Source organism: Synchiropus splendidus, chromosome 5, assembly GCF_027744825.2.
Source record: "Synchiropus splendidus isolate RoL2022-P1 chromosome 5, RoL_Sspl_1.0, whole genome shotgun sequence".
Taxonomy (NCBI): domain Eukaryota; kingdom Metazoa; phylum Chordata; class Actinopteri; order Syngnathiformes; family Callionymidae; genus Synchiropus; species Synchiropus splendidus.
In genome coordinates, this window is record NC_071338.1 from 15126294 (window position 1) to 15149725 (window position 23432).

Consider the following 23432-nt stretch of genomic DNA (forward strand, 5'->3'; position numbering starts at 1 on the left):
TTGTGTTTCAACCTCCAGTGCAGGTGTGTTTGTGAATCTCCCAGCTCTCCGTCTGCAACCAAGCAATGGTAGAATTGGAGGATCCATGTCCTGTTGGGAGGTCATTTCCCAGGTGGCTGTATTACATTTACACCCAAGACTTTCGAGTAGAAAATTGAATTCATGGTATTTTGCTCACGTTGGAGATTCCCCTCTACCATAAGGAGCCTAGCAACCCGAGGCCAGAGCTGACCCACCACCGTTCTTGGGTTCTAATCTTCATATGCTTCTGCATCCTTATCTGGACGTATCATTGATCCATTGGCCCAAGGAGCCCTCAATGTTGCTCCAGAGAACAGTGTCTGGTTTGTCCTTGTGTTTTTTGGAAAATAGGAGTCAACTTTTGGTGTCAGCAGATGGGTGCACCTGGGAATTCTGACCCCAAGGCCTTTTTCTGGCCATGTACACCGTATTTCCAGGGCTGAGATCAGTGTACTGCCTTCTGACAAATCCAGTTTCAGTTCCTGAGCTGTCACGCAGGGATTATTCTCCACTGTTTGTTTGAGGAACTGGACAATATGTCAGAAACTATTTTAACAAAGAGTCACTGCACTCAGACGTGTGCTTCCATTTGAGTCTCTTCAAATGGAACATCTGATTTAAAACACGATTGAAACCTCTTTTTAAAAAGTGGTCAACATTGAGGGGTGGAATAATAGTGTAAGTGATGAAATCGCCAAAAAGTCTTGTTGTATTTGTTGGTGTATTAAAAGAAATATTGTTGTAATTTAAGTTGCATTTGTTTGTAAATCCTTATTGACCAGGCTCCTTATTGTTGCTGATCATAAACACGATCAAAAGTCAATTCGGGACTTTCTAAAACACTTTATTGCAGTGGGGGTTGATGGATTTGGGACACCACTGTCAAACTAGGAAAGCATTCACAGCGGCACATTTCCACCAGGTGGGTTAGGTCCCACCTTAAACTGAGGTCCTGGGGTTGTGGAGTTCACCTGCTTTCTCCAGTTTCCTCCCACCCCCCGACACATGAACTGCTGTTTAATTTCAGAGCTTTTTCTCTGACGAGGAGATGAACATATTGAAGAAGTTCAAACTCTACGTGGAGGACAACTGGAACAAGAGTGACATGGTGGCCATTTCGCTGTTTGTTGTAGGAGTGTCATGCAGGTGGGTGCGACCGTGCTTCAGTCGGAAACCACACACTACTCTTGTTCACTGTGATGGATTTGTGATCCTGTCAAGGATGATGGATGGAACGTACGAGGCAGGACGGACGGTGCTGGCCATTGACTTCATGGTCTTCACGTTGCGTCTGATCCACATATTTGCCATTCACAAGCAGCTGGGCCCGAAGATTATCATAGTGGAGAGGATGGTGACAGAAAAATGCCTTTCAGTTAAACTGTCCGATCATTTCAAGTCATCATTTTGCTTTTCCTTTCCAGATGAAAGATGTCTTCTTTTTCCTCTTCTTTCTGAGCGTGTGGTTGATTGCCTACGGTGTGGCCACTCAGGCGCTGCTGCACCCTAATGACCCGAGAATTGACTGGGTGTTCCGCAGAGCACTGTATCGACCCTACCTGCACATTTTTGGACAGATTCCACTGGAGGAAATAGATGGTGAGTTTCAGCTTTATCGAGCTTTTTAAGAGTGATGTTGTGCCACGGTTCAAATGAGTAATCTGTCAAAAACAAATAAATAAATGCTCAACAGCTGTGCACCAAACTGTGTACTAACTGGTTCTATGAGAATGATTTAATATAAAAGTAAATTCTGCAACTGCTTTCCAAAGGTAAGGGTTGATTTAATTTTTTTTTCCCACGCATGAAGCTGCTCGAATGCCTGAGATGAACTGCACCAACAACTCTGAGGAGATTATTTCGGGACTGCGACCGCCTTGCCCAAATGTGTACGCCAACTGGCTGGTCATCCTGCTTCTGGTCATCTTCCTCCTTGTCACAAATGTTCTCCTCCTCAACCTCCTCATTGCCATGTTCAGGTAAACAACCACAGCTGCCTTAGATGAAACATTGACAGACCATCTGCTACTGGCGCCTGAGCAAAGACGTCTTTCGATTTTGAAGCTACACCTTCCAGGTGGTGCAGGGGAACACTGACATATTTTGGAAGTTCCAAAGATACAACCTGATTGTGGAGTATCACAGCCGCCCCGCTCTTGCTCCACCTTTCATCATCATCAACCACACGTCTCAAGTCCTGCTGAGCCTGGTCAAACAGCCCGAGTCCAAACAGGAGCATCTCGGTGCTGTTTATTTCCTCTAGTAAACTACAACAACAGTACTTCAGTTCTAAAGCTGAGTTTCCTGCGCCTCTTTGCAGAGAGAGAATTACCGGCGGGACTTGACCAGAAGCTGATCACGTGGGAGACAGTGCAGAAAGAGAACTACTTAGCAAAACTGGAACGACAGCACGGGGAGAGCAGCGAGGAGCGACTGAAGAGCACCTCGTCCAAGTGATTAACATTTCCTCTAAATATAGAGTCTGACTTTGATAATGCTGCATGATTTATGTGAGTCTGTCGGGTGTTGCAGGGTCCAAAGTTTGTTGAGGATTGTGGGGGGCTTCAAAGATCAAGAGAAGCGACTGGTTTCCATGGAGGCGCAGGTAACATTCAATTTATAATGGCAACATCATGCCGACTGCTGCTGAGCAAAACCTGGATGTAATGTCTTATCTGCTGCCTGTGGATGCACTGATCAAGAGGGAAACGTCTTACTATTAATGAGGGGCTGAAAAAGCCGCATGGATTCTAGTGACTCCAACAGATGTTCTGTTTTTAAATGCTATTAAAATAGTTGCGAGCAGGATCTGAAGTTGAGGATGCAGCTTCATGAAGCTTCACCAGCCCAGCACTAATAACTCTGGCAGTGGCTGGGCGCCTTCGCAGACTCAGATAATGCCTCCACAGAGCGTAGCCATGAATAAAAACACTTGTTTACATGCAAGGCAATATTCCGTCTCTAATGAAAGTCCCAGTTAACCGGCCGCAGGGAGAGACAGGCACATGACGTGTGGCTCTCATTTGCAGTTTTAGACATATAGTAAGAACAATGTTTATTCAATTGTTCAATCCATTATTGTTTATTATGTTATTCATCTCTGCGACCGACGTTCAGTTATTTATCCAAGAATGTTGTATTCAAATTGCTTGCTTCACAGGTTGGTTTTTGTTACAATATTGAATGACAGTGAATAATGTCTGAAGAGGCACTATTAATAAAAGTTTATTATCAAATTGGACCAAAGGTGTTTCACATTCAAGAAAGAGCAAGGGCTGGGTCGGTTTATTTGATTCAGATTAAAAAAAGCCCTGAGCCCGGGATAATAAAATGATGTGACTTATTAACAACTTTGATTCTGTTTAGGTGAGATACTGTGGAGAAGTGTTGTCCTGGATGGCTGAGTGCTTCGCTCTGAGTACACTCAAGTGTGAGAGAGAGGTTCCAAGAGCACCGGGTAAGTCAGGCAGAAAAGTTGTTAATGCAAAATTCGGAATGATGGTAATGTTGTTTATTTAATATTTGTACCATTTCAATGCAGCAACTTTGACAGGGCACTCAGAGCGAGAAGAGAAAGTGAACCAGGACCAGCAGACATCTGGCAAATGAAGCAGGTTATTGTGCAGAAATAAACAATAAAAAAAGAAAAACAATTATAACAGAAGAAAATATCTTTATTAAAATTGTTTCTACACAACAAAAGGCACAGATGATTGGTCAACTAAATATCTGCTAAAGCAGGGCTACATTACTGTTGTATTTTGGATCAGGTCAATTCGGTGCTTTGTGGTTCCTCTACTGGACTCACAGTTTTGGAATACGAAGACTTTCGCAGCAGCATCATGCACCACTGACCAATTCCATATGTGACACATTTTGTCAAGCTCTTTTGAGAATATACTCATATTGACTTTAGTAACTTGACTACAGTGTTTTTCCATGATTAGTTGACATTTGTACGTGGCATTATTGTTAAATACTTAACTTTTGAAATGTTTCACTTTTAAAATTTTGACATTTATGGTCACCTTGACGCAATTCTCAAAACAGTCGTTTACTAAATGAAATTGTTGTGATTATTTTTGTCCAGTTCCATCAGAAGTCATCTTGTGCTGAAATAGGTTTGTTTCCAGACAGAATAAAAGCATCACCCAAAAACACAAGTAACTGTTGTATTTGTTCTAAAGAGGTTTATATTCTGTCGATATTTCTACCCTGTTTATCAGGGTCAAGGCATCCAAGCATGTATACAGAAAAACCATAATGATCAAAATTGCTCGACAGAACACAATATGCACTGGGCTAAACAGCGTTTGTTCAAAGTGACTTCTGCTCACAACAGAGAAAGAACATTAAAAGTCCAGTTTTAAGTTAATAAATAACTCACTCAGTACATAGAATCCTCAAGATAATGAAATGCACACAAAGAGAAAGAGCAAGTAGACCATTTTATCATGAACTGTACCTTTGAATTGATAAGACTCTCCAGAATTTTAATGATTGTAATCTTTTTAAAAAGTTGGCACACAGTGTAGCGGAAGCAACTACAAGCGTAAGTTCATATTGATATGAGCAGCAAGTGAGATGTCTGGATCTTGGGTAAAAGCTTCAGTTTGGCAACTCAAAATTTAGCGGTTTGACCTCAGGCCCTCTTGGCTGCATGGCAGGCCCCTCACGGTGAAACATATTGTCAAAACGCGGCGTGACCTCACAGCGGATAAGAAGCGTGTCATCCTTCACAAAGGCCCTTTGACTCAACTGATGCAAATTCAGAAAAGTCACATAGCCAAACCCTTTGTTGTTGCGATACATGGTGGGCTTCCGAAACGCTTGCAGCTCCGGGTTGGTTTCCATCACCTCCATGTGGTGCTGACCCTCCGGGCCTTGGTCGAGGATGGCTAGCCGGATGGTGCCCTGAAATGGCCAAGTAAGCAGTCCATCAAAAGCTCCTTGCATAGTGTGAACAAAGAGAGAGATGAAGTTGGAACAGCGCGGGGCATTTGGAGTCTGCAGGTGTAAACGCAGACACAATTTGTAGCCTGGGTGACCAGTGTAGAAGCCTGGACTGTGCTCCACGACAGGGTGGCCGGCTTCTTGGTTCCTCAGCAGGGCAGAGAAACTTTTCAAAGGCCAGATGAAGACACCATGACACTGCTGGGCCTCCAGCTCCTTCACAGTCTCCTCAAGTGCTGACACTTTTCGCTGGAGCTCTGCAAGCTGTCCTGCCTGAGGAGCCGAAGGAATTCATGTATTTAAAATAGTTAGAAACAGAGGAGAACAAAAATGTACTTGAGAGAGGACAGTACTTGAGTACTGATCAGTTTTATTAACAGAGAAAACATGACTTTCTATTAAGGAGCAACTATTAAGTCTTTTGAGAATGAAAGGTACAATGGCCGTAATCGTAGAAGAGATCTGGTGAAAAATTTAAAGAGGAACTAATCTGACAGTTTGGGTGTCTTTTAAAATGATGTTGGACCTCTACTGAACATATCAGTATGTGTCTGTTTGCACAAAACACACTGGGATTTGAAATATCTACATTAGAAAATGTGCATAAGCCCAAACCATCCACCAAAACGCTTTCCCAGTATCTGAAAGCTTGTTCTCCCTGGCCACGCCCACACTGCTGTGATTGGTCAGGGGGAAATCTAAACCCGCCTCCACTGGCAGCTACGGTCAAACGGGAGCGCCTGCACTCTTAAACGCCATATAAACTCCACATTTGTCCGTAAAAATCACTCAGAGCCAAAGCACCACTTCCTCTTTGGTGGTTCCTCTTTGATGTCTACCGTTCTGTCTGCGCTCTTGGTTGTTTACAGATGAAGATACGCGGAGCTCCTGCTTTGGTGGACCAGAGGACACTCACCGGAGTATCTCCAGACTCAAAATAAACTTACAACCGTGAGCGTGGAAGGAGACCTCAGTGTTGAATATGGAGTCTGTTGGCAAAACCAATAAAGACTGCTTTTGAGTTTATTACAGATTAAACGACTGAGACATGGCTCCATTCTGTCTCTCATTCCCGTGTCTGCCTGACAGACACAACAGATTATCAGAGATTGCTTCTCCTAGTGTCCCCGAGTGTCTAGTTCATCCACGCACATAGCAGGTGGAAATTAATAACTAACCAACTTGAATCACATATTAAGGCTCTGATCTGATGCAAAGCAGACAAGCCTCTGCCAGGTGGGCGGGGTCAGAGTTGGGCCCAGTGTGACGTCACAGTGGGCTTTGTTCATTTGACCCATCCATCACCAATATTTCAGACAGAAGGGGAACATGCTACAATAACTACATTAGCTTGCTCTGTAAATTCTCTCATTGTGTGGACTTCAACATTTGAAACACATGAGTGAGTGAGAAATGTTTAAATCTGAGGGGATGGATCGAAACCAATGAGGAACATACCTGGTTATCTTTCACGATGATGAGCTCCCGCAGCTGATGATCCTGTTTAACTAACCGGGCATCCATCTCACGGATCCTCAGCATCTCCTGGCTCTGCTGACCCACCGCACAGTTGCTGTTGCAACTGATGGACTGTCTAAAGGCTGGTACAGACGCCGCCCCTTGGTCTTCGCAGGACAAAGAGGAACCAAGGGCGCGGAGTGACCTGGGCGCAGTGCTGCTCAGATTGAGGCCACTTAAGAAGTCTGCTATGTAGCGCATGTGCATCTGAGTGAACTCCTGCATGTGTTGAGCCAGATCATGGCGCTGCATCTGGGAGGAAGCAAAAACATTCTGTAAAGTTTTAAGGGCAACTTCGCTTAGTCAGTGGAAGATGCCAGAGCTCATTTGTACATTTGTATTCATACACAGAATTCAACATGAAGACACATTGATAGCAACGGTTTGAATAACCCAACTTACCCTTTCTTTGCAACCAAAGTCACTGAAGTTACACATAATGGGCGCTTTTGGGCAATCTGTTTCACAATGGGACTCCATCTGTAACAGGACAAAAAGTACTTCAGTTAACATTTTCTATTCTTTCCAATCAGGCACATTAGATGAAGATACAGTCGTAGTGAAATACAAAAATGGCATAATATGTCAGCATTCAGTACCAATGCTATACTTTGAAAACAACCTCACTAGCTGACCTGGTCTCGAATCAAATCCAGGTCACAGTACTGGCACTTAACATTGGCAAAAGGACACTGCTGTTCATGAAGCTACAAACACACACAAAAAAAGAATCAGAATTAGCACCCACAGAAACACATTTAAGAAAGCTCTGTTTTGTCTGCACACCTCCTTCTCTTCATAAACAAAGCAGGCGACACAGTCTGGACACGACACAGGTCTCCTCAGACACTCTAAAGTTTTATGATTCTCCAGGTCACTTTTCATCACAGAGTGTTGGCACTGTGGACACTCTGCAGTCGCAAACTCACATTGTTTCAAATGATTCTGGCACAAAAGACAAAGCAAAATGAAAATTGATTAGTTATTGACGCAACTGCAAAGGCATAGACACACACCAGCAGAAGATGTTAAACTCAACTACATGTGGTGACACGTGATAATATCGCGATGGAAATAGTTTTGTTTCAAAACTACAGTGTAAAAAATCTAACCTCCAATTGCCGCAGTTCCATCTTGTTTATACAGCCAGTGTTCGGGCATCGGACTGTTAAGGACAGAATTTCTCTGTTGGCAAAATTGTCAAGAAATAGTTGGTCTTCTAACAGCATTGCATTGTCCACGGGACACCTCTGTCCTGTATCCCTGTGGTGGAGAAACAACAACAGATTTGAATCTGTCACAACACAAAATAGTTTGTTTTTCTGGGACATCTCATCTATTGTAGACTCACTGCATGGTGTTCAGCACGGTGTCATGCATCGAGCGTGAGAATGTTGTACCTGATCGACTTCTTAATGCAGTTCTTGCAGAAGCGGTGGCCACAAGGTGTTTGAATGGCATTCCTCAAAGCCATGAGGCAGATGGGACACTCATATTTCCTCTCCAGAGGTGGGTCAAACTCTACATCGTAACCTTGTGTAAGTTCAGCCGTTTGAAGACTTGAAGATGTGTTGCTGACGCTGTTGCTGAAGGCTCCAGGACTCTCTGAAGGACTTGGCAGGGATTCTCGTTCCCTCGCCATCATTGCCAAAGCACAGCTGGACAACTCTGTCCCGGCGGTGAAACTGTCTTCTTCCAAGCTCCTTTTACTCCCATCATAGCACGCCATCTACATGTGGCAATGTTTTAGAGAGAGAATGCTCATAAAACCAACAACGCAAAACTATCAACTAATACTGCCAGTTACAACATTGGGCAAGTGTTTAGTCACCCCCCCAAGTACTTGCAGAGGATGTCATTAAAATGAGAGCACAATCTGGTGTGCAAATTTAACAACGAAAGACAAGCATAAAGTCGACATCAGTTTCCGATACTGACCGTGTTGACGACAAGGAATACAACTGCAGACACCTCGCCGTAATTCAAGCAGTTTATCCTGGTAACACACCTTCCTTAAGGATTAAAACTATATTCAAGACTGAAACAAGTTGTCAAACATTTATATGGTGTTCCGGAAACACCGAAAACTTACTTTCCCCTTTTCTTCCTCGATCCAAGCTTCTTGCTCGTTGATAGATGTCAACTCCGTTTAGCTACATATCGCCACCTAGTGGAGTTGAATATTGTAACGGTTAAAATAAATAAACGAGGGATCCAGCAAAACTGATTGAGGCTCAATATGATTTGTATTTTACGATAATAACGTATTGATGCTAATACCATGATGGCTTTAAATCATTCCGCAGAACGACATTTTATAAGGAGCATTACTAAGTGTGGAGTATGGACTCTTGCGCCCTCTCCTGGTTGGTAACGTAACAGCGACTGACTTGCCGCTGAAAAAAACAGATACCGAAAAATGGCGGAGCTCAGGAGGATCTGTCCTGAGTCTTTGCCCTTTCGTCCACGAAAAGCTTCATTTCAAGGAAAGCTTTTCATCCTGCTATGTATCCTTATAGTCGATTCTGGAGGAGCTACCACGCATTGGGTCGTTACCGAGGACGGGAAGATCCAGCAGCAGGTAATGACAGTTAGCTGTTAGACCAGCTAACGTTTACACCAGCTTTTATTTGTATTAGCTCTTGTTTTGGAATTCCGAGTTGCATTTTAGAGCGTTATGATGAATGAAATGACTCATTTGATATTTTCCCTACTTGTCTTTTTTAGAATGTGCGTTAAAAGGGTGGTACGGAGTGAAGTTGTGAATGTGTTAGCTTTCGACAGCTACATTAACCCTGATGTCAGCAATACACGTTTGGGGTCAAGATTGCCATGCTACGGTCTGCTCACTGCTATTTTGAATATTTGGAATGTATCCGCAGTACGGACAATACAGTGGCTTTTCATTCCTTGTGTTTACTTCGCGTGGTATGGAGGATAAATAGACTAATTTAATCTCATAACGTGCTTCAGGTTGACTCTCCCCTGAATCTGAAGCATCCACATGATGTAGTGATCTTCATGAGGCAAGAGGCTCGTGTGAACTACCTCAGGAAACTCGAGGTGGGTTTGATGTTTTTGTTTGTTTTTACATGCGATATCTCTCAGTTTAAGATAGGAAGCTAAGAAATGAAACAGTTGAAACGCTCAACCGTCAGTGGCAGGTTTGGGCAGGGTTCATGAGGCTATTCATCCCAGTTCTACTTTGACCCAAGGTTGTACAAAATATGGCTGTATCATCAACCTTATTTTGTTATTGATATACTAATCATATCAGAACGTTCTTTTGTGAAATCTAAGTTGTTATTGATATACTAATCATATCAGAACGTTCTTCTGTGAAATCTAAGTTGTAACCCGTAATTCAAAAGCATTTTAAATGGTCTGGCTCACGTAATGCAAAGTAAAAAGGACAGCTTGGGTTTGCATGTGAAAAGCTTTCCTATTCTGTTATATAAAGAGGATAAAATAAATACTCAAAAAGAAAAGGACTTTTTTTACACTGATTTTTTTCCCGCTAGAGAGATGAAACTAGCTCCGCATTCTAATTCATAAAAGAACTTTTATTTTTTGTTAGCCACTAAATGAAAACGTCCATTAATTCCAAGACTCATTGATAACCCACAATCGTGCAGAAGCAGCTAGTTGCCCAGAAGATTCACATTGAGGAAAACGAGGATCGGGATACTGGGCTTGAGCAGCGACACTACAAAGAGGACGTAGACTGTGTCATGGCGAAGGTTCCACTTGGAGACCTGGATCTGTACGATGGCACATACATCTCAATGGAAAGCAAAGACATAAGGTATTTTGAGTGCAACTGATTTTATTTCTTTTTAATGTAAGTCTTGATGTCTCTCACTATCTCTATCTTTCTTCTCACCTTCTGCAGCCTAGAAGATTTTGTGGACTATAGGTCAGCTCTGCCTCCAGATCTGGAAAAGCCAGAGTGTGCAAAAGTGTTGGAACTTCCTTACAGTGTTCATGCATTCCAACATCTCAGGGTGAGAGGATGCTCAAATAAATCCACTTCTTATTTTTTAAAAACACATATGCATGGATTTCTACTTTTGAGGTGCTTCGACAAGCGAGAGTAGTTGAGTTCTCAGAGATATTTCTACCTTCGTGTCAGCTCACAGGTGCTGAAGATTTTGTGTTAACATCAGCGTCTAATGTTTTGATGTGAATGACAATATTTTTCCCGTTGGTAAGGTAGTCGATCACAGAAATCCGTCTGAAATAACAGCCGTTGAAAAATATGTAAACATGGTCTGTGGCATCAAAACCAGTCTGACTGTCTACTTGTGATCTGCCATGCATTGGTCGGCAATGGAGTAAAATGTAGAGAACAAACTGAACAAACTAATTTTATCTTTTGTTTGCATTACTTTTATCATCTGCCATTTTGCAAATACATTTTTATTGACTCAGTACCTTTGTTTTCTGTCAAGGGTGTTCAAGAGCGAGAAAATCTTACCTCCCCGTTGTTGTCGAAGGAGGACCCCATTTTTTCCTCACTGTCCCATAAACTGGGCCGTAATATTGATTTTGTGGGTCATCGCATCCATCAGGGCTTACTAAGGGTAAGTCTTGCTGCTCAGATTTTGAACTACGTATTTCATAAGTCTGTCCCCATTTTGCCGACATTGTTTCCTTTGAACCTTCCTGGCACTCTTGTGTATTCTCATGCTCATGGAAATGCATTGATCGAGTGTTTTTAAATTTTTAATTAGCCAGTAACGGAGACTAAGTATTCTCCTGTTTCACTGCAGAATTCATCGTCCTGGGTCCTGTACAACATGGCGTCCTTCTATTGGCGTATGAAGAATGATCCGCAGAGGGCTTTGGACTGTGTGGTCAGAGCTCTCCACTTCTCTCCGAGGTATTACCAGGCGAATAACAAAAACACACGCTTGAGCCTCTAGTCTTATTCACACAGGTGTGAACATTCTTATGCTAACTGTGTGTGTGTTCTGCTATCAGGCAACACAAGGATGTCGCCTTGATAAACATGGCCAATATTCTGCACCGCGCCCACTTCTCAGCAGATGCTGCCATTCTGGCCCATGCTGCTCTGGACCTGACTGCTGACCTCTTCACCAGCCACTACACACTGGGCAACATCTACGCTGTAAGATGATCTTCTGAGAATTCACATAATGATAAGGATGATAATAAAGCTTTATTTATATAGCACTTTTTAGATTGCTGTTCACAAAGTGCTTTAAAGGCAATACAGTGAAACTGCGAAGGTGGATGGCCAGACTCCCAGTGAGTTAGAAGTAAGAAAGTGTTCGGATGGAGGATGTTTTATAAATGCAAGCCTATAACAATAACAGAGGTAGGATCAGCATTACGGCAAAAAAATCTTGCTATCTTAAACTATATTTCCGAATAATCTATACATTTCATCGAAGAACTCCCTTATACTGGATATAATTTATTTATTGGAAGAAATTGCCATAGAGATATTCTGAGAGAGACCTTTTTTGTCACTGGCAGCCTTTGGTGCTCAGTTTCCCTAACATGCGTTATGTACATGTTAGTTATGTACAGTGGCATTAGCACATCAATGAGGGTTATATGTGTGGCTATGTTTGTGCTTTGTTTCTCACTGTGTTTGCCAGATTTGACATTGATTTACTTACACTTATAGGGCAACTGTGGTGATGCATTTTTTTCCCCCAAATCCCTGACTTTTCGCTCCACTGTAACTCACTGTCTGTCACCTGTCTTTCCCTGTCCAGATGCTCGGGGAGTACAACCACTCCGTGCTGTGTTATGAACAGGCACTGCAGGCTCAACCAGGCTTTGAGCAGGCTCTGAGGAGAAAGCATGCTGTGCTCTGTCAGCAGAAACTCGAGCAGCGCCTTGAAGCCCAACACAGGTAGATGAAATCTTACCCTAAGGAATATCTTAGTCAAACCTTTGCCTGTTCGTATTTTTATCCCCCTGTATTTGTCCTTGGTGATGGTTTTTGTTGATGCTGTATTAAGGTCTGCTTCATGCATTGTCTTTAAGGTTAAATGTTGCATTGAATCGTAAAAGGTGTTAGTTTTCATGTTGTTTTGCAAACTGGATCATGTCATGAACATGTCAACAACATGTTTACAATTAAATTATTGTGTAGGTCCCTACAACGCACATTGAATGAGCTGAAGGAGTACCAGAAGCAGCATGACCATTACCTTCGCCAACAGGAGGCACTCGACAAACACAAGCTGCTGCAGGAAGAGCAGATCCTTCGCAATATTATTCATGAGACACAGATGGCAAAAGAGGCCCAACTTGGTATGAACTTGACTTCTTGAGTATGGTTTGTTGGTTCAGTTTCACTTTCTTTTGGGATGAAAAAGGAAGCCTAAGTCTCTGCCCCTTCTGATCGGTCCTTAGGACGTACTCTAAGATCAGAAAAAAAACAATCAGTGGAAGTCTATGGGGAGATGAAAGTTATTTTCTGTTCCACTTTGGCTCATCCCCTGGACCACAAATCAAATCAAATCAAATGTTCCATATTTGACATCACAGCAGAATCTTATTCGGTATTATGTGGTGTAGCAACCTGCTAAGCTAATGGTAACACTGCATGACTTCAGCTGAAGGTAAATCAAACATGTTAACCAGAAAAGGTCACAGTTCAAAGTACAAGGAACATTTTTTGCTTGCCATTAACCATTTTCTGCAAGCATCTGTCAGAGCTTGACAGTGACGTCATTTTTTACGACGAGCATTGTCGTTTGTTACGTCACGTCAGACCAAACCTAAACTTTTACTGCTGGTTGAAATGTAGTGGTTTCTCAACATTGAAATATATCTTTATAATACACAGATATCATATGTGAGATCCATGGCATATTTCTAGGTAGATCAAAAAAATGACTTGTCTCTCCATTTCCATTGTCTCTCATATTTTTTTGGTGACTTACAGTAAGTCCCATGAGGCAAATGTAGAGGGGCGCAACTTAGGTTTTCTATAGGTCGCTTGTGTTAACATATTAAGTGTTGTGTATTTTCTGAATTCCAGGGAATCACCAGATGTGTTTACTGAGCCAACAGCAGCGAAGTCTTTACTGCCCCCATGATCAGCCTGTGCGTTATCACCGTGGTGATTTGTTTGAACATGTCCACTTTGTTCAAGTAAGTGATGACCCTGCAGCAACTGCAAAGGAATTCCCAGTCCAAGACTTATTTTTTTATTATTATTTTGTACGCTATTCTCATTTCTAGTTTGGAGAAGATGTTTCAGTAGCGTCTAGTGTTGCGCTAGTCTCGCAGCATAGCTCCAATCAGACATCTGCAAGTCCTCAGCTGCACCCCTCTGTTTCTGGAAACCAGGACGCTGTTGCTGCTCTCTGGGGTGGCAGTGATCACACACAGGCAAGACCAAATGACTTAACTCTTATTTCAAAAGATATTTTATGTTTATATATCCGACAGTACTTTTTTTTGACTCCCTTTAAATTGAGTCTGGAAAATCTATTTTTTTCCGTTTTGGATCTTGCTCTAGGACATGCAAAAGATGTTGTGGCCTCAGAGGGCTGACTGTGCCAACAAATTTCCAAGTGTCCCTCCTGCTGATCAACTGCCAACATTCTACTTGTCGCCCCAATCTCAAGGCCTCAGGTAAGTTACACATCCCTTAGTGTCAGTAAATGGTTGTTGTAAATATATATCCTATTTTGGGATGTGCTTTACACAAATAAATAACCAGTTTCAAATTCTGCTTTTTGTAGCACAGTGGCATCTCTCTTGTATAAGAGTGGCAGTCCCCCGACCACCATGGATCTACCAGAGTGTGGGCCTGTCCCTCAATCACATCCCACTCTTCTTCCAACATCACTAGACTGGCTGCTGGAGGAAAAGGAGCTCCAGGACGCTTTTGCCGTTGAGGTATTTTTCTAGTAGAGAAATGCTTATAATATGAATCAATTTCAGCTTCCACCTTTCATTCAGATTATATATTCACAAGTTGATAGAGCATTGTAGGTTAGGTCATATCAAGGTCCTGGGTTTAAATCTCTTCTGTGAAGTTCATGTACACAGCTGCTTTTTCCACTGAGTTCATAGGATGACCTTCAAGATGCCAAGTAACAGGAGTGTATGTGAATCGAGATCAGCTGTCTATTTCAATGAATTATGTGAGAGTCTCCACATGTGTAACTGTAGCTGTGTCATGCAGCAATGACTGGATTCATGAACACAATCTGATTGTCTTTATTACAGATCCTACAATCACGCAGTGGAGGATGGACTTTGGAGCAGATTGGCTCCAGAATATCTCAAGTTATGAAACAAGTAAGTTACGTACTTTTTTTTTTTTTTTAACTTTTGATTTGTTATCTAGGAGAACATCTTTTGATGGTGGTTTGGATTAAAGTGATTTTGTGATTTTAAATACTTTGAAAGTCACTGCAGAATGGGAGACGATATGAACTAGAACAGCTCATTTCTACCCACACTTTTTCAGCCATTGTCACTGTCCTGCATTTAATGCTCTCCAATGAGGTCGTAAATTGCTCGATGCCAATCTTGATTTAGCGTCACAACCCTCTGGAAGATTTTAACTAACATTTAGACAGGTAAATGACAGCAAAGTATCATGTCCTGGCAGAGGTAATAACTTCAGATGAAACAGAGTAGATGCTTGCTTCACATCCAACAAGACAAAGATGAATCCAGTGCAAACAAAAATGTGGTATAATAAGACAAATCATAATTCTGATCTTTTTTAAATCATGGACTATCATCAGCAGCCAGTTTAAGTTCTGAAATCCTGTTTACGTTTCCCTTCGTCATCTTTCCCTTGTCTTGTGCAGTTAAAAACATTGTTAATGATAGATTATTTCATCTGTTTCTTTAGGCCACTCTCCCCAGATGGCAAGTCTACAACGAAGCCTCTTTATACTGGCGTGCAAAAGGCAATAGTAGTAATGCCCTCCAGTGCCTGCGCCATGTATTGATTTCAGCCCCGTCCACCCACCGAGTAGTGCCGCTCACCAACGCCGCTAACCTGCTGCTCCATCACGGTTTCACAGTGCAAGCACAGCCTCTGCTGGAACAAGCTTTGGCTCTCAACGCTTCAGAGGTACAGTTTAAATAGTTCTATTGCACTTCCGATGCAGAAATGATCAATCACATTCAATATTGTGTCTGCTGCAGCCTCACATCCTGCTCAGCCTGGTGAGTCTGCAGTTGGCCCAGGGAAATGTGACAGGTGCTCTGGACTTGTTCCGTGACATCTTGCTGACTGCCGTGTCCTCCACAACTTCCTTCTCATCCTTCGCTGACTGTGAACAGTGTCGCACCAGCATCCCTTTGCTGCGTTGTCTGCAGTTCTACCCCTTTCTTTACAATCTGCCACAGCGTCAGCCTTGCTCACGTGAGTTGCAACCGTCACTCAATATTTATTTTCAAATGTTAAATAAACAACCTTTGGCACATTAGTTACACTTTGGTGTTATGACTTCTTTTTGTTGACAACTTAACATTACTTAATCTGGTGTCTGCATTCAGCACATTTTCCTTCACAAATCTAATGGTAAGCTTGACAAAGAGCGCTGTGACACTCGTACTTGTTTAGTCAGAGGACGCATCTTACTAAAGTAGAAGTGGCACTTTGTCCATAGCAAAATGTACTTCCTCTGTTGAACTTTGTGTTGATGTTGATATACATTTCAGTCCCATATATTGGCCCTGGACCATGCTATGCACACACAGTGTAGCTGTAATTATGTCTGGGGTAGACAGTGTTTCATGTGTTCCTGAGGTGAACACAGACTGTACACATTGTTTTATTCAGATCGGCAGGAGTGATGTGGAAGTGCTTTGAAGCGGAGAAGTTTTCCACTCAATTATTCAAGCCTCTGAAAATAGTTCCTGCCAAATTTAGAAAAGGTCTATATTTCACCCTCCCTAGCTAAATATTGCTCGCGCCGAGCACACCGAGTACTAGTTGAAACATGTCTCTGGAAACAAAGTTGTGCTTGCTAGCCTTGCAGTTAAACAAAAAACTTGTGCTGGTTTGGATGATGTTTAATATTCTAAAATTCCCATCATTGCAGAGGGCACCACCTGTTTGATCGATGAGGATCTTGGAATTCAGTTAGAAGAGTGGGAGGGAAGCGATGAGAAACTGGAAACACCTGCCATTGATGACTCACTGCTGTTTGAAAGTGAGTATGTGGAAAAGTGTTCTTAAAAGACCTGAGCTGGCGCCACATCACTGCCCACTGCATGTTATGGGAAATCAATCTGAATCTATATCAGATGGCATGACTGCAAGCTTCATAAAGCTTTAAAGGGGATTTCACTGACAACTAAACCTGTATTGCTGTGCGAGTATGTGTGTGTGAAAAGCTATACAAGGGATGGGCAATATGGACATAAAAAATGTCGATAATTATCACAATAAATACATTTTCATTCTATTCCACATCTTGGACACTGTCTCTGTTGAAACTGTTTTATGATGAAACTTACTAGTGGAGTTTGTCTCCAACATCATCATTTGTTCATGTTTAAATATAGTAGTTAACTAAGTGTAGAGATGAGAAATTCAATGTTTCCCGTCTCTCATAGAAGCCGCTCGTGTCTGACAGTCTGCTCTGCCAGCTTTATTTTGGGGTTAAATTGAGCCGTCGGTCTGCTGTCCCCAATGTATCTCTTAACAGTTTACATAAACTATGGACCCATCTGGACACATGTCCAAGATGCTATGAAAGGAATATTAGAAATAATGTGAATTCATGATAATTTCCATTTTAACATTTGTTGATAGTCCCTAACTGATGCCGGGTTGTAGCATTAGTGCTGCCTGTGAGAGTGTGTCTGTGATCAGTGAACCCGGGGACACGGAAGAGGACGCTGCCGCCAATACCGGACCAAATGTCTGTTGAATATCCAACTATTTCCTCCACGGTGTTTCACCTAAACGCCAGCGCAGTGGGAGTCTCTGCCTGTGTTGATGTAGAACCACTTCATCTAATAAAATAAACACGGATCCAGAGACTCAGAGTCGACCAGTGTCATCACCAAAGTCCACCACACTCTCCACAACTGTCGCAGGGCGGTGTCAGCTGTCAAACGCTGGGGAGCTGGAGAGCGCGGAGGGCCATCTTGGTCTCGTCGTGTTCATGTATCCAAGTCCAATGCAGCGAATGAGCGGTGTGTTTATCGAAATTATGATGAGATGCAAAATTCTCATTGTGGACATATCGCCCATCCCTATTACCTGACCTTTGTCCTATAACAGTCAATCATAGCTGAACATTTGTTGGTGCTCACTGATAAAACCTCCTCTATAGTGTGCACGTGATTTGAATCCTATTATGCACTTTTTCTGTGATCAATTGTAATAAAGCCTGTATTTTCCCATGTCAGAGGTAATCCTGGACAGTAATGGCTCTGGAGAGGCTGCTGCAGAACCCCGAAATTCTCCATCCCCAGCGTCCAACATGGCCTCTCCATTTGTCAGTGGAGGTGTGGAAGTGGAAGAGGAGTGGCAGCTGAAGGAAGACCTCATGGGTGCTTTTGAAGGAGCCTTGGACGTGGGGGGTAAACAGGGAGATTTGCGTGGCATCCGTGTGCTGAAGAATGACCGCGTCATGGGGGCTCGTGCTGGAGGAGGTCCCTGCTTTGGAAACTGTGAAGATGACGAAGGAGCTGAATGGGTAACTTTTTAAATTTGTATTATTAATATAGGTATATTTTCATGGATATATGTTTGCGTACTTGGCTATTAATGTTTGGGTGTTTTTTCATCACAGATTACCTTTCAAGTGAAACGTGTCAGGAAGTCAAAGGGAGATGGGACGGAGGCTGTTTCCACCTATGATGAGGGCCAGAGCGTGGAATCCCTGCCAGGGGGCCACTCTGTATTAGAGATCAGTGGGCCAACAATCCCATCCCCAGGCCCTTCTGGTATGGTCTTTCCACAATTCTAAACTCACACTCAAAAGAGCTGGACCACAGCCAGACTGATGCTAATTCCAGTTTTGTGCTTGTAGGACGCTGGAGGGATTACACAAGTCTTGGCTGGCCCGGGCCAGAGGAGTGCCAACGCACACGCAGAGTGGACCTCACCACTGTCGCCAGCACCTGGTTGGCTGTGTCTGCTAAGAATATAGAGTAAGTCTTGTATGTTGTGTACGTTTGTTCAATGAGTTTGAGAAGCAGTCTGCAGTTGATGGCTGCACAGAATCATATGAATATTGTTGTAAGAAAACGTGATTATTTTATCATGCTTAGGTACATTGCTTTAAGTATATTGTAGTATAACAAAAACAGGAATGCTCTAAATGCTGAAAGGATTCTTGTCAGAAACACACAGATTAATGGAGGACATATCATACTTGCACACACACACACACACACACACACACACACACACACACACACACACACACACACACACACACACACACCTTTGTACTGTATCTCTCGTTTTGTGGGGACCTCTCATTGCCATAATGCTTCCCCCAGACTCTCAACCTCAACCTAGCCATCTAAAACAAATGGCTAATCTTAACCATGACTCTGAACCAAATGATGATGACCCTGTTATTTTGATGTTTTCATATTCAAATTGGGGCTTGGACTTGTGGGGACCAGCAAAAATGTCCCCACAAGTAGGTGTGCTTCCTAGAATAGGTCCCCAAAAGGTACAAGTATGCCAGAACATTTCAAAGCATTTTATTGTAGGAAAGTCAGGTTTTCTAGAATGAAATGACGCTTATTTAGAATTATCACCTTGGCATCAAAAAAATCTATTAATAGACAGTGGCTACACCCTGAAACACCCCACTAACGTGAATGGAGAGTATTAGTAATGGCATATTTTCAATGGAGCAAATGACATCTGCACTTAATTTCCTAACCAACAAGTTTAATCATGTGCTTAAGCAATTGAGAAATTTCCAAAATAAGAAGTAGGCAAAATTTACTGGTCTGTGGTCTGGTTTCAATTATCAAAATTGTAGTCTTTTTTTTACTTTCATGCATCCCGGCTCGACGGTTCAAATTTATTACCATTTGGATTAGAATCAGAATCAAATTTATTGCCATTGTCAGAGGGGATCCCACCAACTAGGAAAGTGTTTTGGAATAAAGTGCTGACAGAAAATAAAAAATAAAATAAAATACATTAAACAACAGAGGCTGTTCACGAATTCAACAGTCATTTGAATTTGTAATTCATCCTGAGCTTCACACTTGCTCTGGCGTAACTTTCTTCAATTTTTGGTTTATTTTTATTTCCTTTTCTCATTTTTCCCCTTTTCTTTTAGTAAAAATTTGGGCAGAAATGAGTTCTGGTGTGATAGAATGTTTTAGTTTTTTTTTATTCATGAAGTTCAGCTATAAGTTTATTAGTAACAGGTCAAATAAAAATTACGCTGCAATTCATTGTACGTGGAGTATTCATTCATAGTTAATGTGTCCTTTTGCTTCACTGCAGTATCAACAGTGTGTCATTTATTTAAAGTGTTTCACTTGGTATACACATAAAACAAAAAGACATATTTACATTTTTGGGGGGAGAAAACTCCACATAAAATTGTAGCTTGCTTTTTGTTACTTAAGTGAGAAACATGAGAAAGGCTTTTATGTATTTGTTTTTAATGAGGTCACATTTTGTCATGTAGTATTACAGAGCACATAGACTTTGGCACTCCGCTCCAGGAGCCAGCGGCTGAACCTTTATGCAATGCCAACCTGGCTGCCAGCATGCACACCCTGGATCACCTGGCTGGCATGGCCAACAGAGCAGCCATCCACTACACAGGAGAAAGCCAACTACGTGAGGTAGAGATCTGATCAAACTTCCAGCTCAGGTATCAAGACCAGAGCAGTTAAACACCTCCACTGTCCTGTCAGGTTCTGCAGAACCTTGGCAAGGAGAAGTTCCCGCCTCAGTCCTTTGAGCAAGTTGGAACACGTATCGCTAAAGTTTTGGAGAAGGTATGTTTTTGATATTCTTTCATGTCAGGAAGTTTCACTGGAATTGATTTACCAACAACAAGGAAATCAAATAATAATAATATCGATATGTATTTGATGCAATTTTATTAGAAGTAAAACAATACTAAAATCATCACTGAACTGGAAAAAAATCCCTGCAGAATCAGACTTCGTGGGTTCTATCCAGCATGGCTGCTCTCTACTGGAGGGTCAAAGGTCAAGGCAAAAGAGCAATAGACTGCTTGAGGCAGGCCCTAAACTACGCCCCACATCAGATGAAGGCAAGTCAATGGAACACCTTGTTAAGCTTGATAAACCAGGTGTCGTCACTCTTTATGTTTTCTGCCGACAGGACGTGCCTCTCATCAGCCTGGCCAACATCTTCCAGAACGCTCGCCTGTGGGAGGACGCGCTGACCGTCGCCCGCATGGCTGTGGAAATTGCACCACACTTTGTTGTCAATCACTTTACCCTCGCTAACGTCTACATAGCCATGGTATTTTCATTTAGCTTTTTTGGTGGTCGAATCCCCTGCCACCATCGACTCGTCCATCACTGTCAACACGTTCTGTCTTGCAGGAGGAGTTTGAGAAAGCAATGCGCTGGTATGAGTCGACTCTGAAGCTGCAGCCGGAGTTCGCCCCGGCGAAACAACGGCTGAGGACCATCCAGTGTTACCTGCTAACCAAGAGGGAGCGTCGGCAGCCGTGACACGCTTCAGCAGCGCTGGACCCCAGCAGTAGCCCGCAGTCATACACGTGCACGCTCTCTCCTCTGTAGTTTACTGCGATACTGTTCAATCAGAAATCAATACTGATATTAAATTGATGCTCATTCTTTGCAAAAATAATCTGCAATTGAAACTGTACACTTACAGTTGCAACAGGAACTTGAACACAAAGCGGTGCCTCTTCTTGCTTACTGAGAGATACATAATGCGATACTGTTTGTAAACTCACGCTGAGGTCGACTACTGCTTGGCTTGATGCAGACAAAATCTTTTGTGGGTAGTGGAGACCCAAACGCTGCACTTCATATTGAGATTCTGCAAACAGAAGTACGGAAGTATGCACACTGAGTCACATTTTACAAACGTTTAAAAGGGAAAAACTTGATCTACTTTTTATCTCGTAGGAACTTTGATAAGTGGAAATGGAATATGAAATATGGGAAGCTGATAGAACTGGTCACATGATGTGGTCTCCAAATTGAACTGTGTGTGATGGTGTGAAATCGTAATCCGCTTTATATGTTTTTGTCCAACAATTATGAAAGTGACTTTCTTAAATTTCATGGTTGGAAAAGGTTTTTGGCGCGAGAGGTTGAACAACAAAAATCCTCATCAGTTCATGCTTTATCAAATAATACGTTTTTATTTGCACTTTTTTTGTCATTCCTATTTATGTGGGACCTGCAAAGTGAAAACTGCTACGCCATGTGATGCTGGAGAGAAACCAGAAGGTGGTTTTTTAATTGCTTTGTAACTTAAGTCAGTCTTCAAGCACAACAGTAATTTATCTTTGGTCATCTCTTAAAAGTATATAATTAAAGTTTTATTAAACGTTCAGTATTAAGGCAGCGATTCTCGTGTTTTATCTATGTCTGAGCGGTGGAATCGGAGGTTTGAACCCTGGGTTGTATTTTCGGAATCATCCACATAGTGGCAGTGTTGTGATGGAAAACTGTTTTTCTTTTTCCTTCATGGTCTTACATTTAAGAAAAAAATATTTCAACGTGCTCTCAAGTATGGTTTAATCATTGGGTGCATACGAAATATTCCTTATCACCTTAAAAATAATATTGGTGAACTTGAAATACTCGTTTTTACATTCAAAACAATTCACATTGCTATTATTACCATGTGATAATACTTCTACCGGAAGCCAAATAAAAGCTTTATTGCCATGACATACTCCAGGCTCAGTTTTCTGTATCAAGGTATTTATCAATTAGCTTTGTTATATTTTATGCATAGTTCCCATCAGGACTTGCCAGAGCAAGTCAGCCTTCATCATCCTCCCTGTCACACCAATCCTCTTCATGTCCTCACTTCCTTCCTCCATCACCCTCAGTGGTTTGCTTCTCCTTTCACCCGGCATCTCTATCTAGAACACTGTAGTGTTATCTTAATCATTACATTATATTTATCTTTTCTATGTGGCGTTCATCATGTAGCAGTTAAAAACAATGAAACCTTTATTCACAGAAATCATGAGAACAGTTTTGGTAATGTAGATTTTCTATTGAAACCTGAGTTGAATCTGTTGCAACACAGCGTCTTCAAGTGGGATCTGTACATTAAATTTACGCACTTGTTTGTTTTCCACCGCAATTGAATTGCAGTTCAAACATCAAGGGAAAACACATCCTCACTTTTTTGCAGTGATTATTCAAGCATATGCGTAAGTCGTCATATGAAGACATGGATGTTGCTTTACTCTATATAACACATTCTGGCTCTTTTAAATGGCCAAAACTGGACACAGTGCTCCTGGGACACGCTGATTCCTTTCTTTCTCCTGTCTCTCCACTAATGTCAACACCAGGAAGTCAGATGTTTTTTTTAAGCAGGTTCCTACTGAGGTCGGCTTCTCAAGTTTGACCACAAATTGATTTGAATGGGGCCAATGGCAACCCATGTCAGGGTCTGTTATTGGTATTTGATGACAAGATTGCGCTGATATTTTATGCTCCTTGTTCCCATTTGGTCCCATGGAGTGTCCCTTCCATTCCAGAACAGCCTAACCTGGACCAGCCTTTTCGACACAGAGACTGCCTGTGTCTTGTCTTTTTTTTTCAAGACCATTAAATGTTGGTGTCAACCATCCAGGACTCCAGTGTTCCTGAATTTTGCAAGCCTGTTTTTGAAGCATCACATCTTAATTGATGAGATTCTTTTGTCGATGACCAATACCAGAGGAAAAAATAGTAATAACAATTAACAATAAGTCTCTTTTTCTTGACACTATAACGGCTACGGCGCA

The 23432-nt window shown here is 42.1% G+C and overlaps 3 protein-coding genes across 6 annotated transcripts in view; 2 read left to right on the forward strand and 1 right to left on the reverse strand.

Moving 5' to 3' along the window:
* The window catches only part of trpm5 (transient receptor potential cation channel, subfamily M, member 5), a 24931-nt gene extending 20632 nt beyond the window's left edge, over positions 1-4299 (forward strand). The window contains exons 18-26 of the mRNA XM_053865914.1: positions 1049-1167; positions 1243-1375; positions 1446-1620; positions 1832-2000; positions 2086-2264; positions 2342-2474; positions 2554-2626; positions 3388-3478; positions 3563-4299. Of these exons, the coding sequence (XP_053721889.1) occupies positions 1049-1167; positions 1243-1375; positions 1446-1620; positions 1832-2000; positions 2086-2264; positions 2342-2474; positions 2554-2626; positions 3388-3478; positions 3563-3630 (1140 nt within the window). The 3' untranslated portion in view covers positions 3631-4299. The remainder of the gene's footprint in view (positions 1-1048; positions 1168-1242; positions 1376-1445; positions 1621-1831; positions 2001-2085; positions 2265-2341; positions 2475-2553; positions 2627-3387; positions 3479-3562) is intronic.
* Positions 3542-8692, reverse strand: traf6 (TNF receptor-associated factor 6). Of its 4 annotated transcripts, none has more exons than XM_053865910.1 (9): positions 8585-8663; positions 8431-8504; positions 7893-8221; positions 7605-7755; positions 7279-7437; positions 7128-7199; positions 6895-6972; positions 6433-6744; positions 3542-5247 (listed from the first exon to the last, which is right to left on the reverse strand). In XM_053865910.1, exons 3-9 carry the CDS (start codon positions 8219-8221, stop codon positions 4630-4632), a joined length of 1719 nt encoding a protein of 572 aa, XP_053721885.1. In that variant the 5' UTR covers positions 8431-8504; positions 8585-8663; the 3' UTR covers positions 3542-4629. The 4 variants fall into 4 exon arrangements, with proteins under 4 accessions (XP_053721885.1, XP_053721886.1, XP_053721887.1 ...); XM_053865911.1 differs by having other exon boundaries at positions 8431-8518; positions 8585-8627; XM_053865912.1 differs by having other exon boundaries at positions 8431-8500; positions 8585-8618.
* A 205-nt stretch (positions 8693-8897) lies between these two features.
* Positions 8898-23194, forward strand: ttc17 (tetratricopeptide repeat domain 17). The gene is made up of 25 exons (XM_053865070.1): positions 8898-9073; positions 9466-9555; positions 10128-10297; positions 10385-10496; positions 10944-11075; positions 11265-11374; positions 11476-11623; positions 12240-12379; positions 12623-12783; positions 13517-13629; positions 13720-13869; positions 14000-14115; positions 14226-14382; positions 14716-14787; positions 15353-15577; positions 15652-15871; positions 16554-16664; positions 17872-18161; positions 18258-18411; positions 18498-18618; positions 20133-20292; positions 20365-20448; positions 20610-20729; positions 20801-20944; positions 21028-23194. Exons 1-25 carry the CDS (start codon positions 8912-8914, stop codon positions 21157-21159), a joined length of 3594 nt encoding a protein of 1197 aa, XP_053721045.1. The 5' UTR covers positions 8898-8911; the 3' UTR covers positions 21160-23194.
* Positions 23195-23432: the final 238 nt, after the last annotated feature.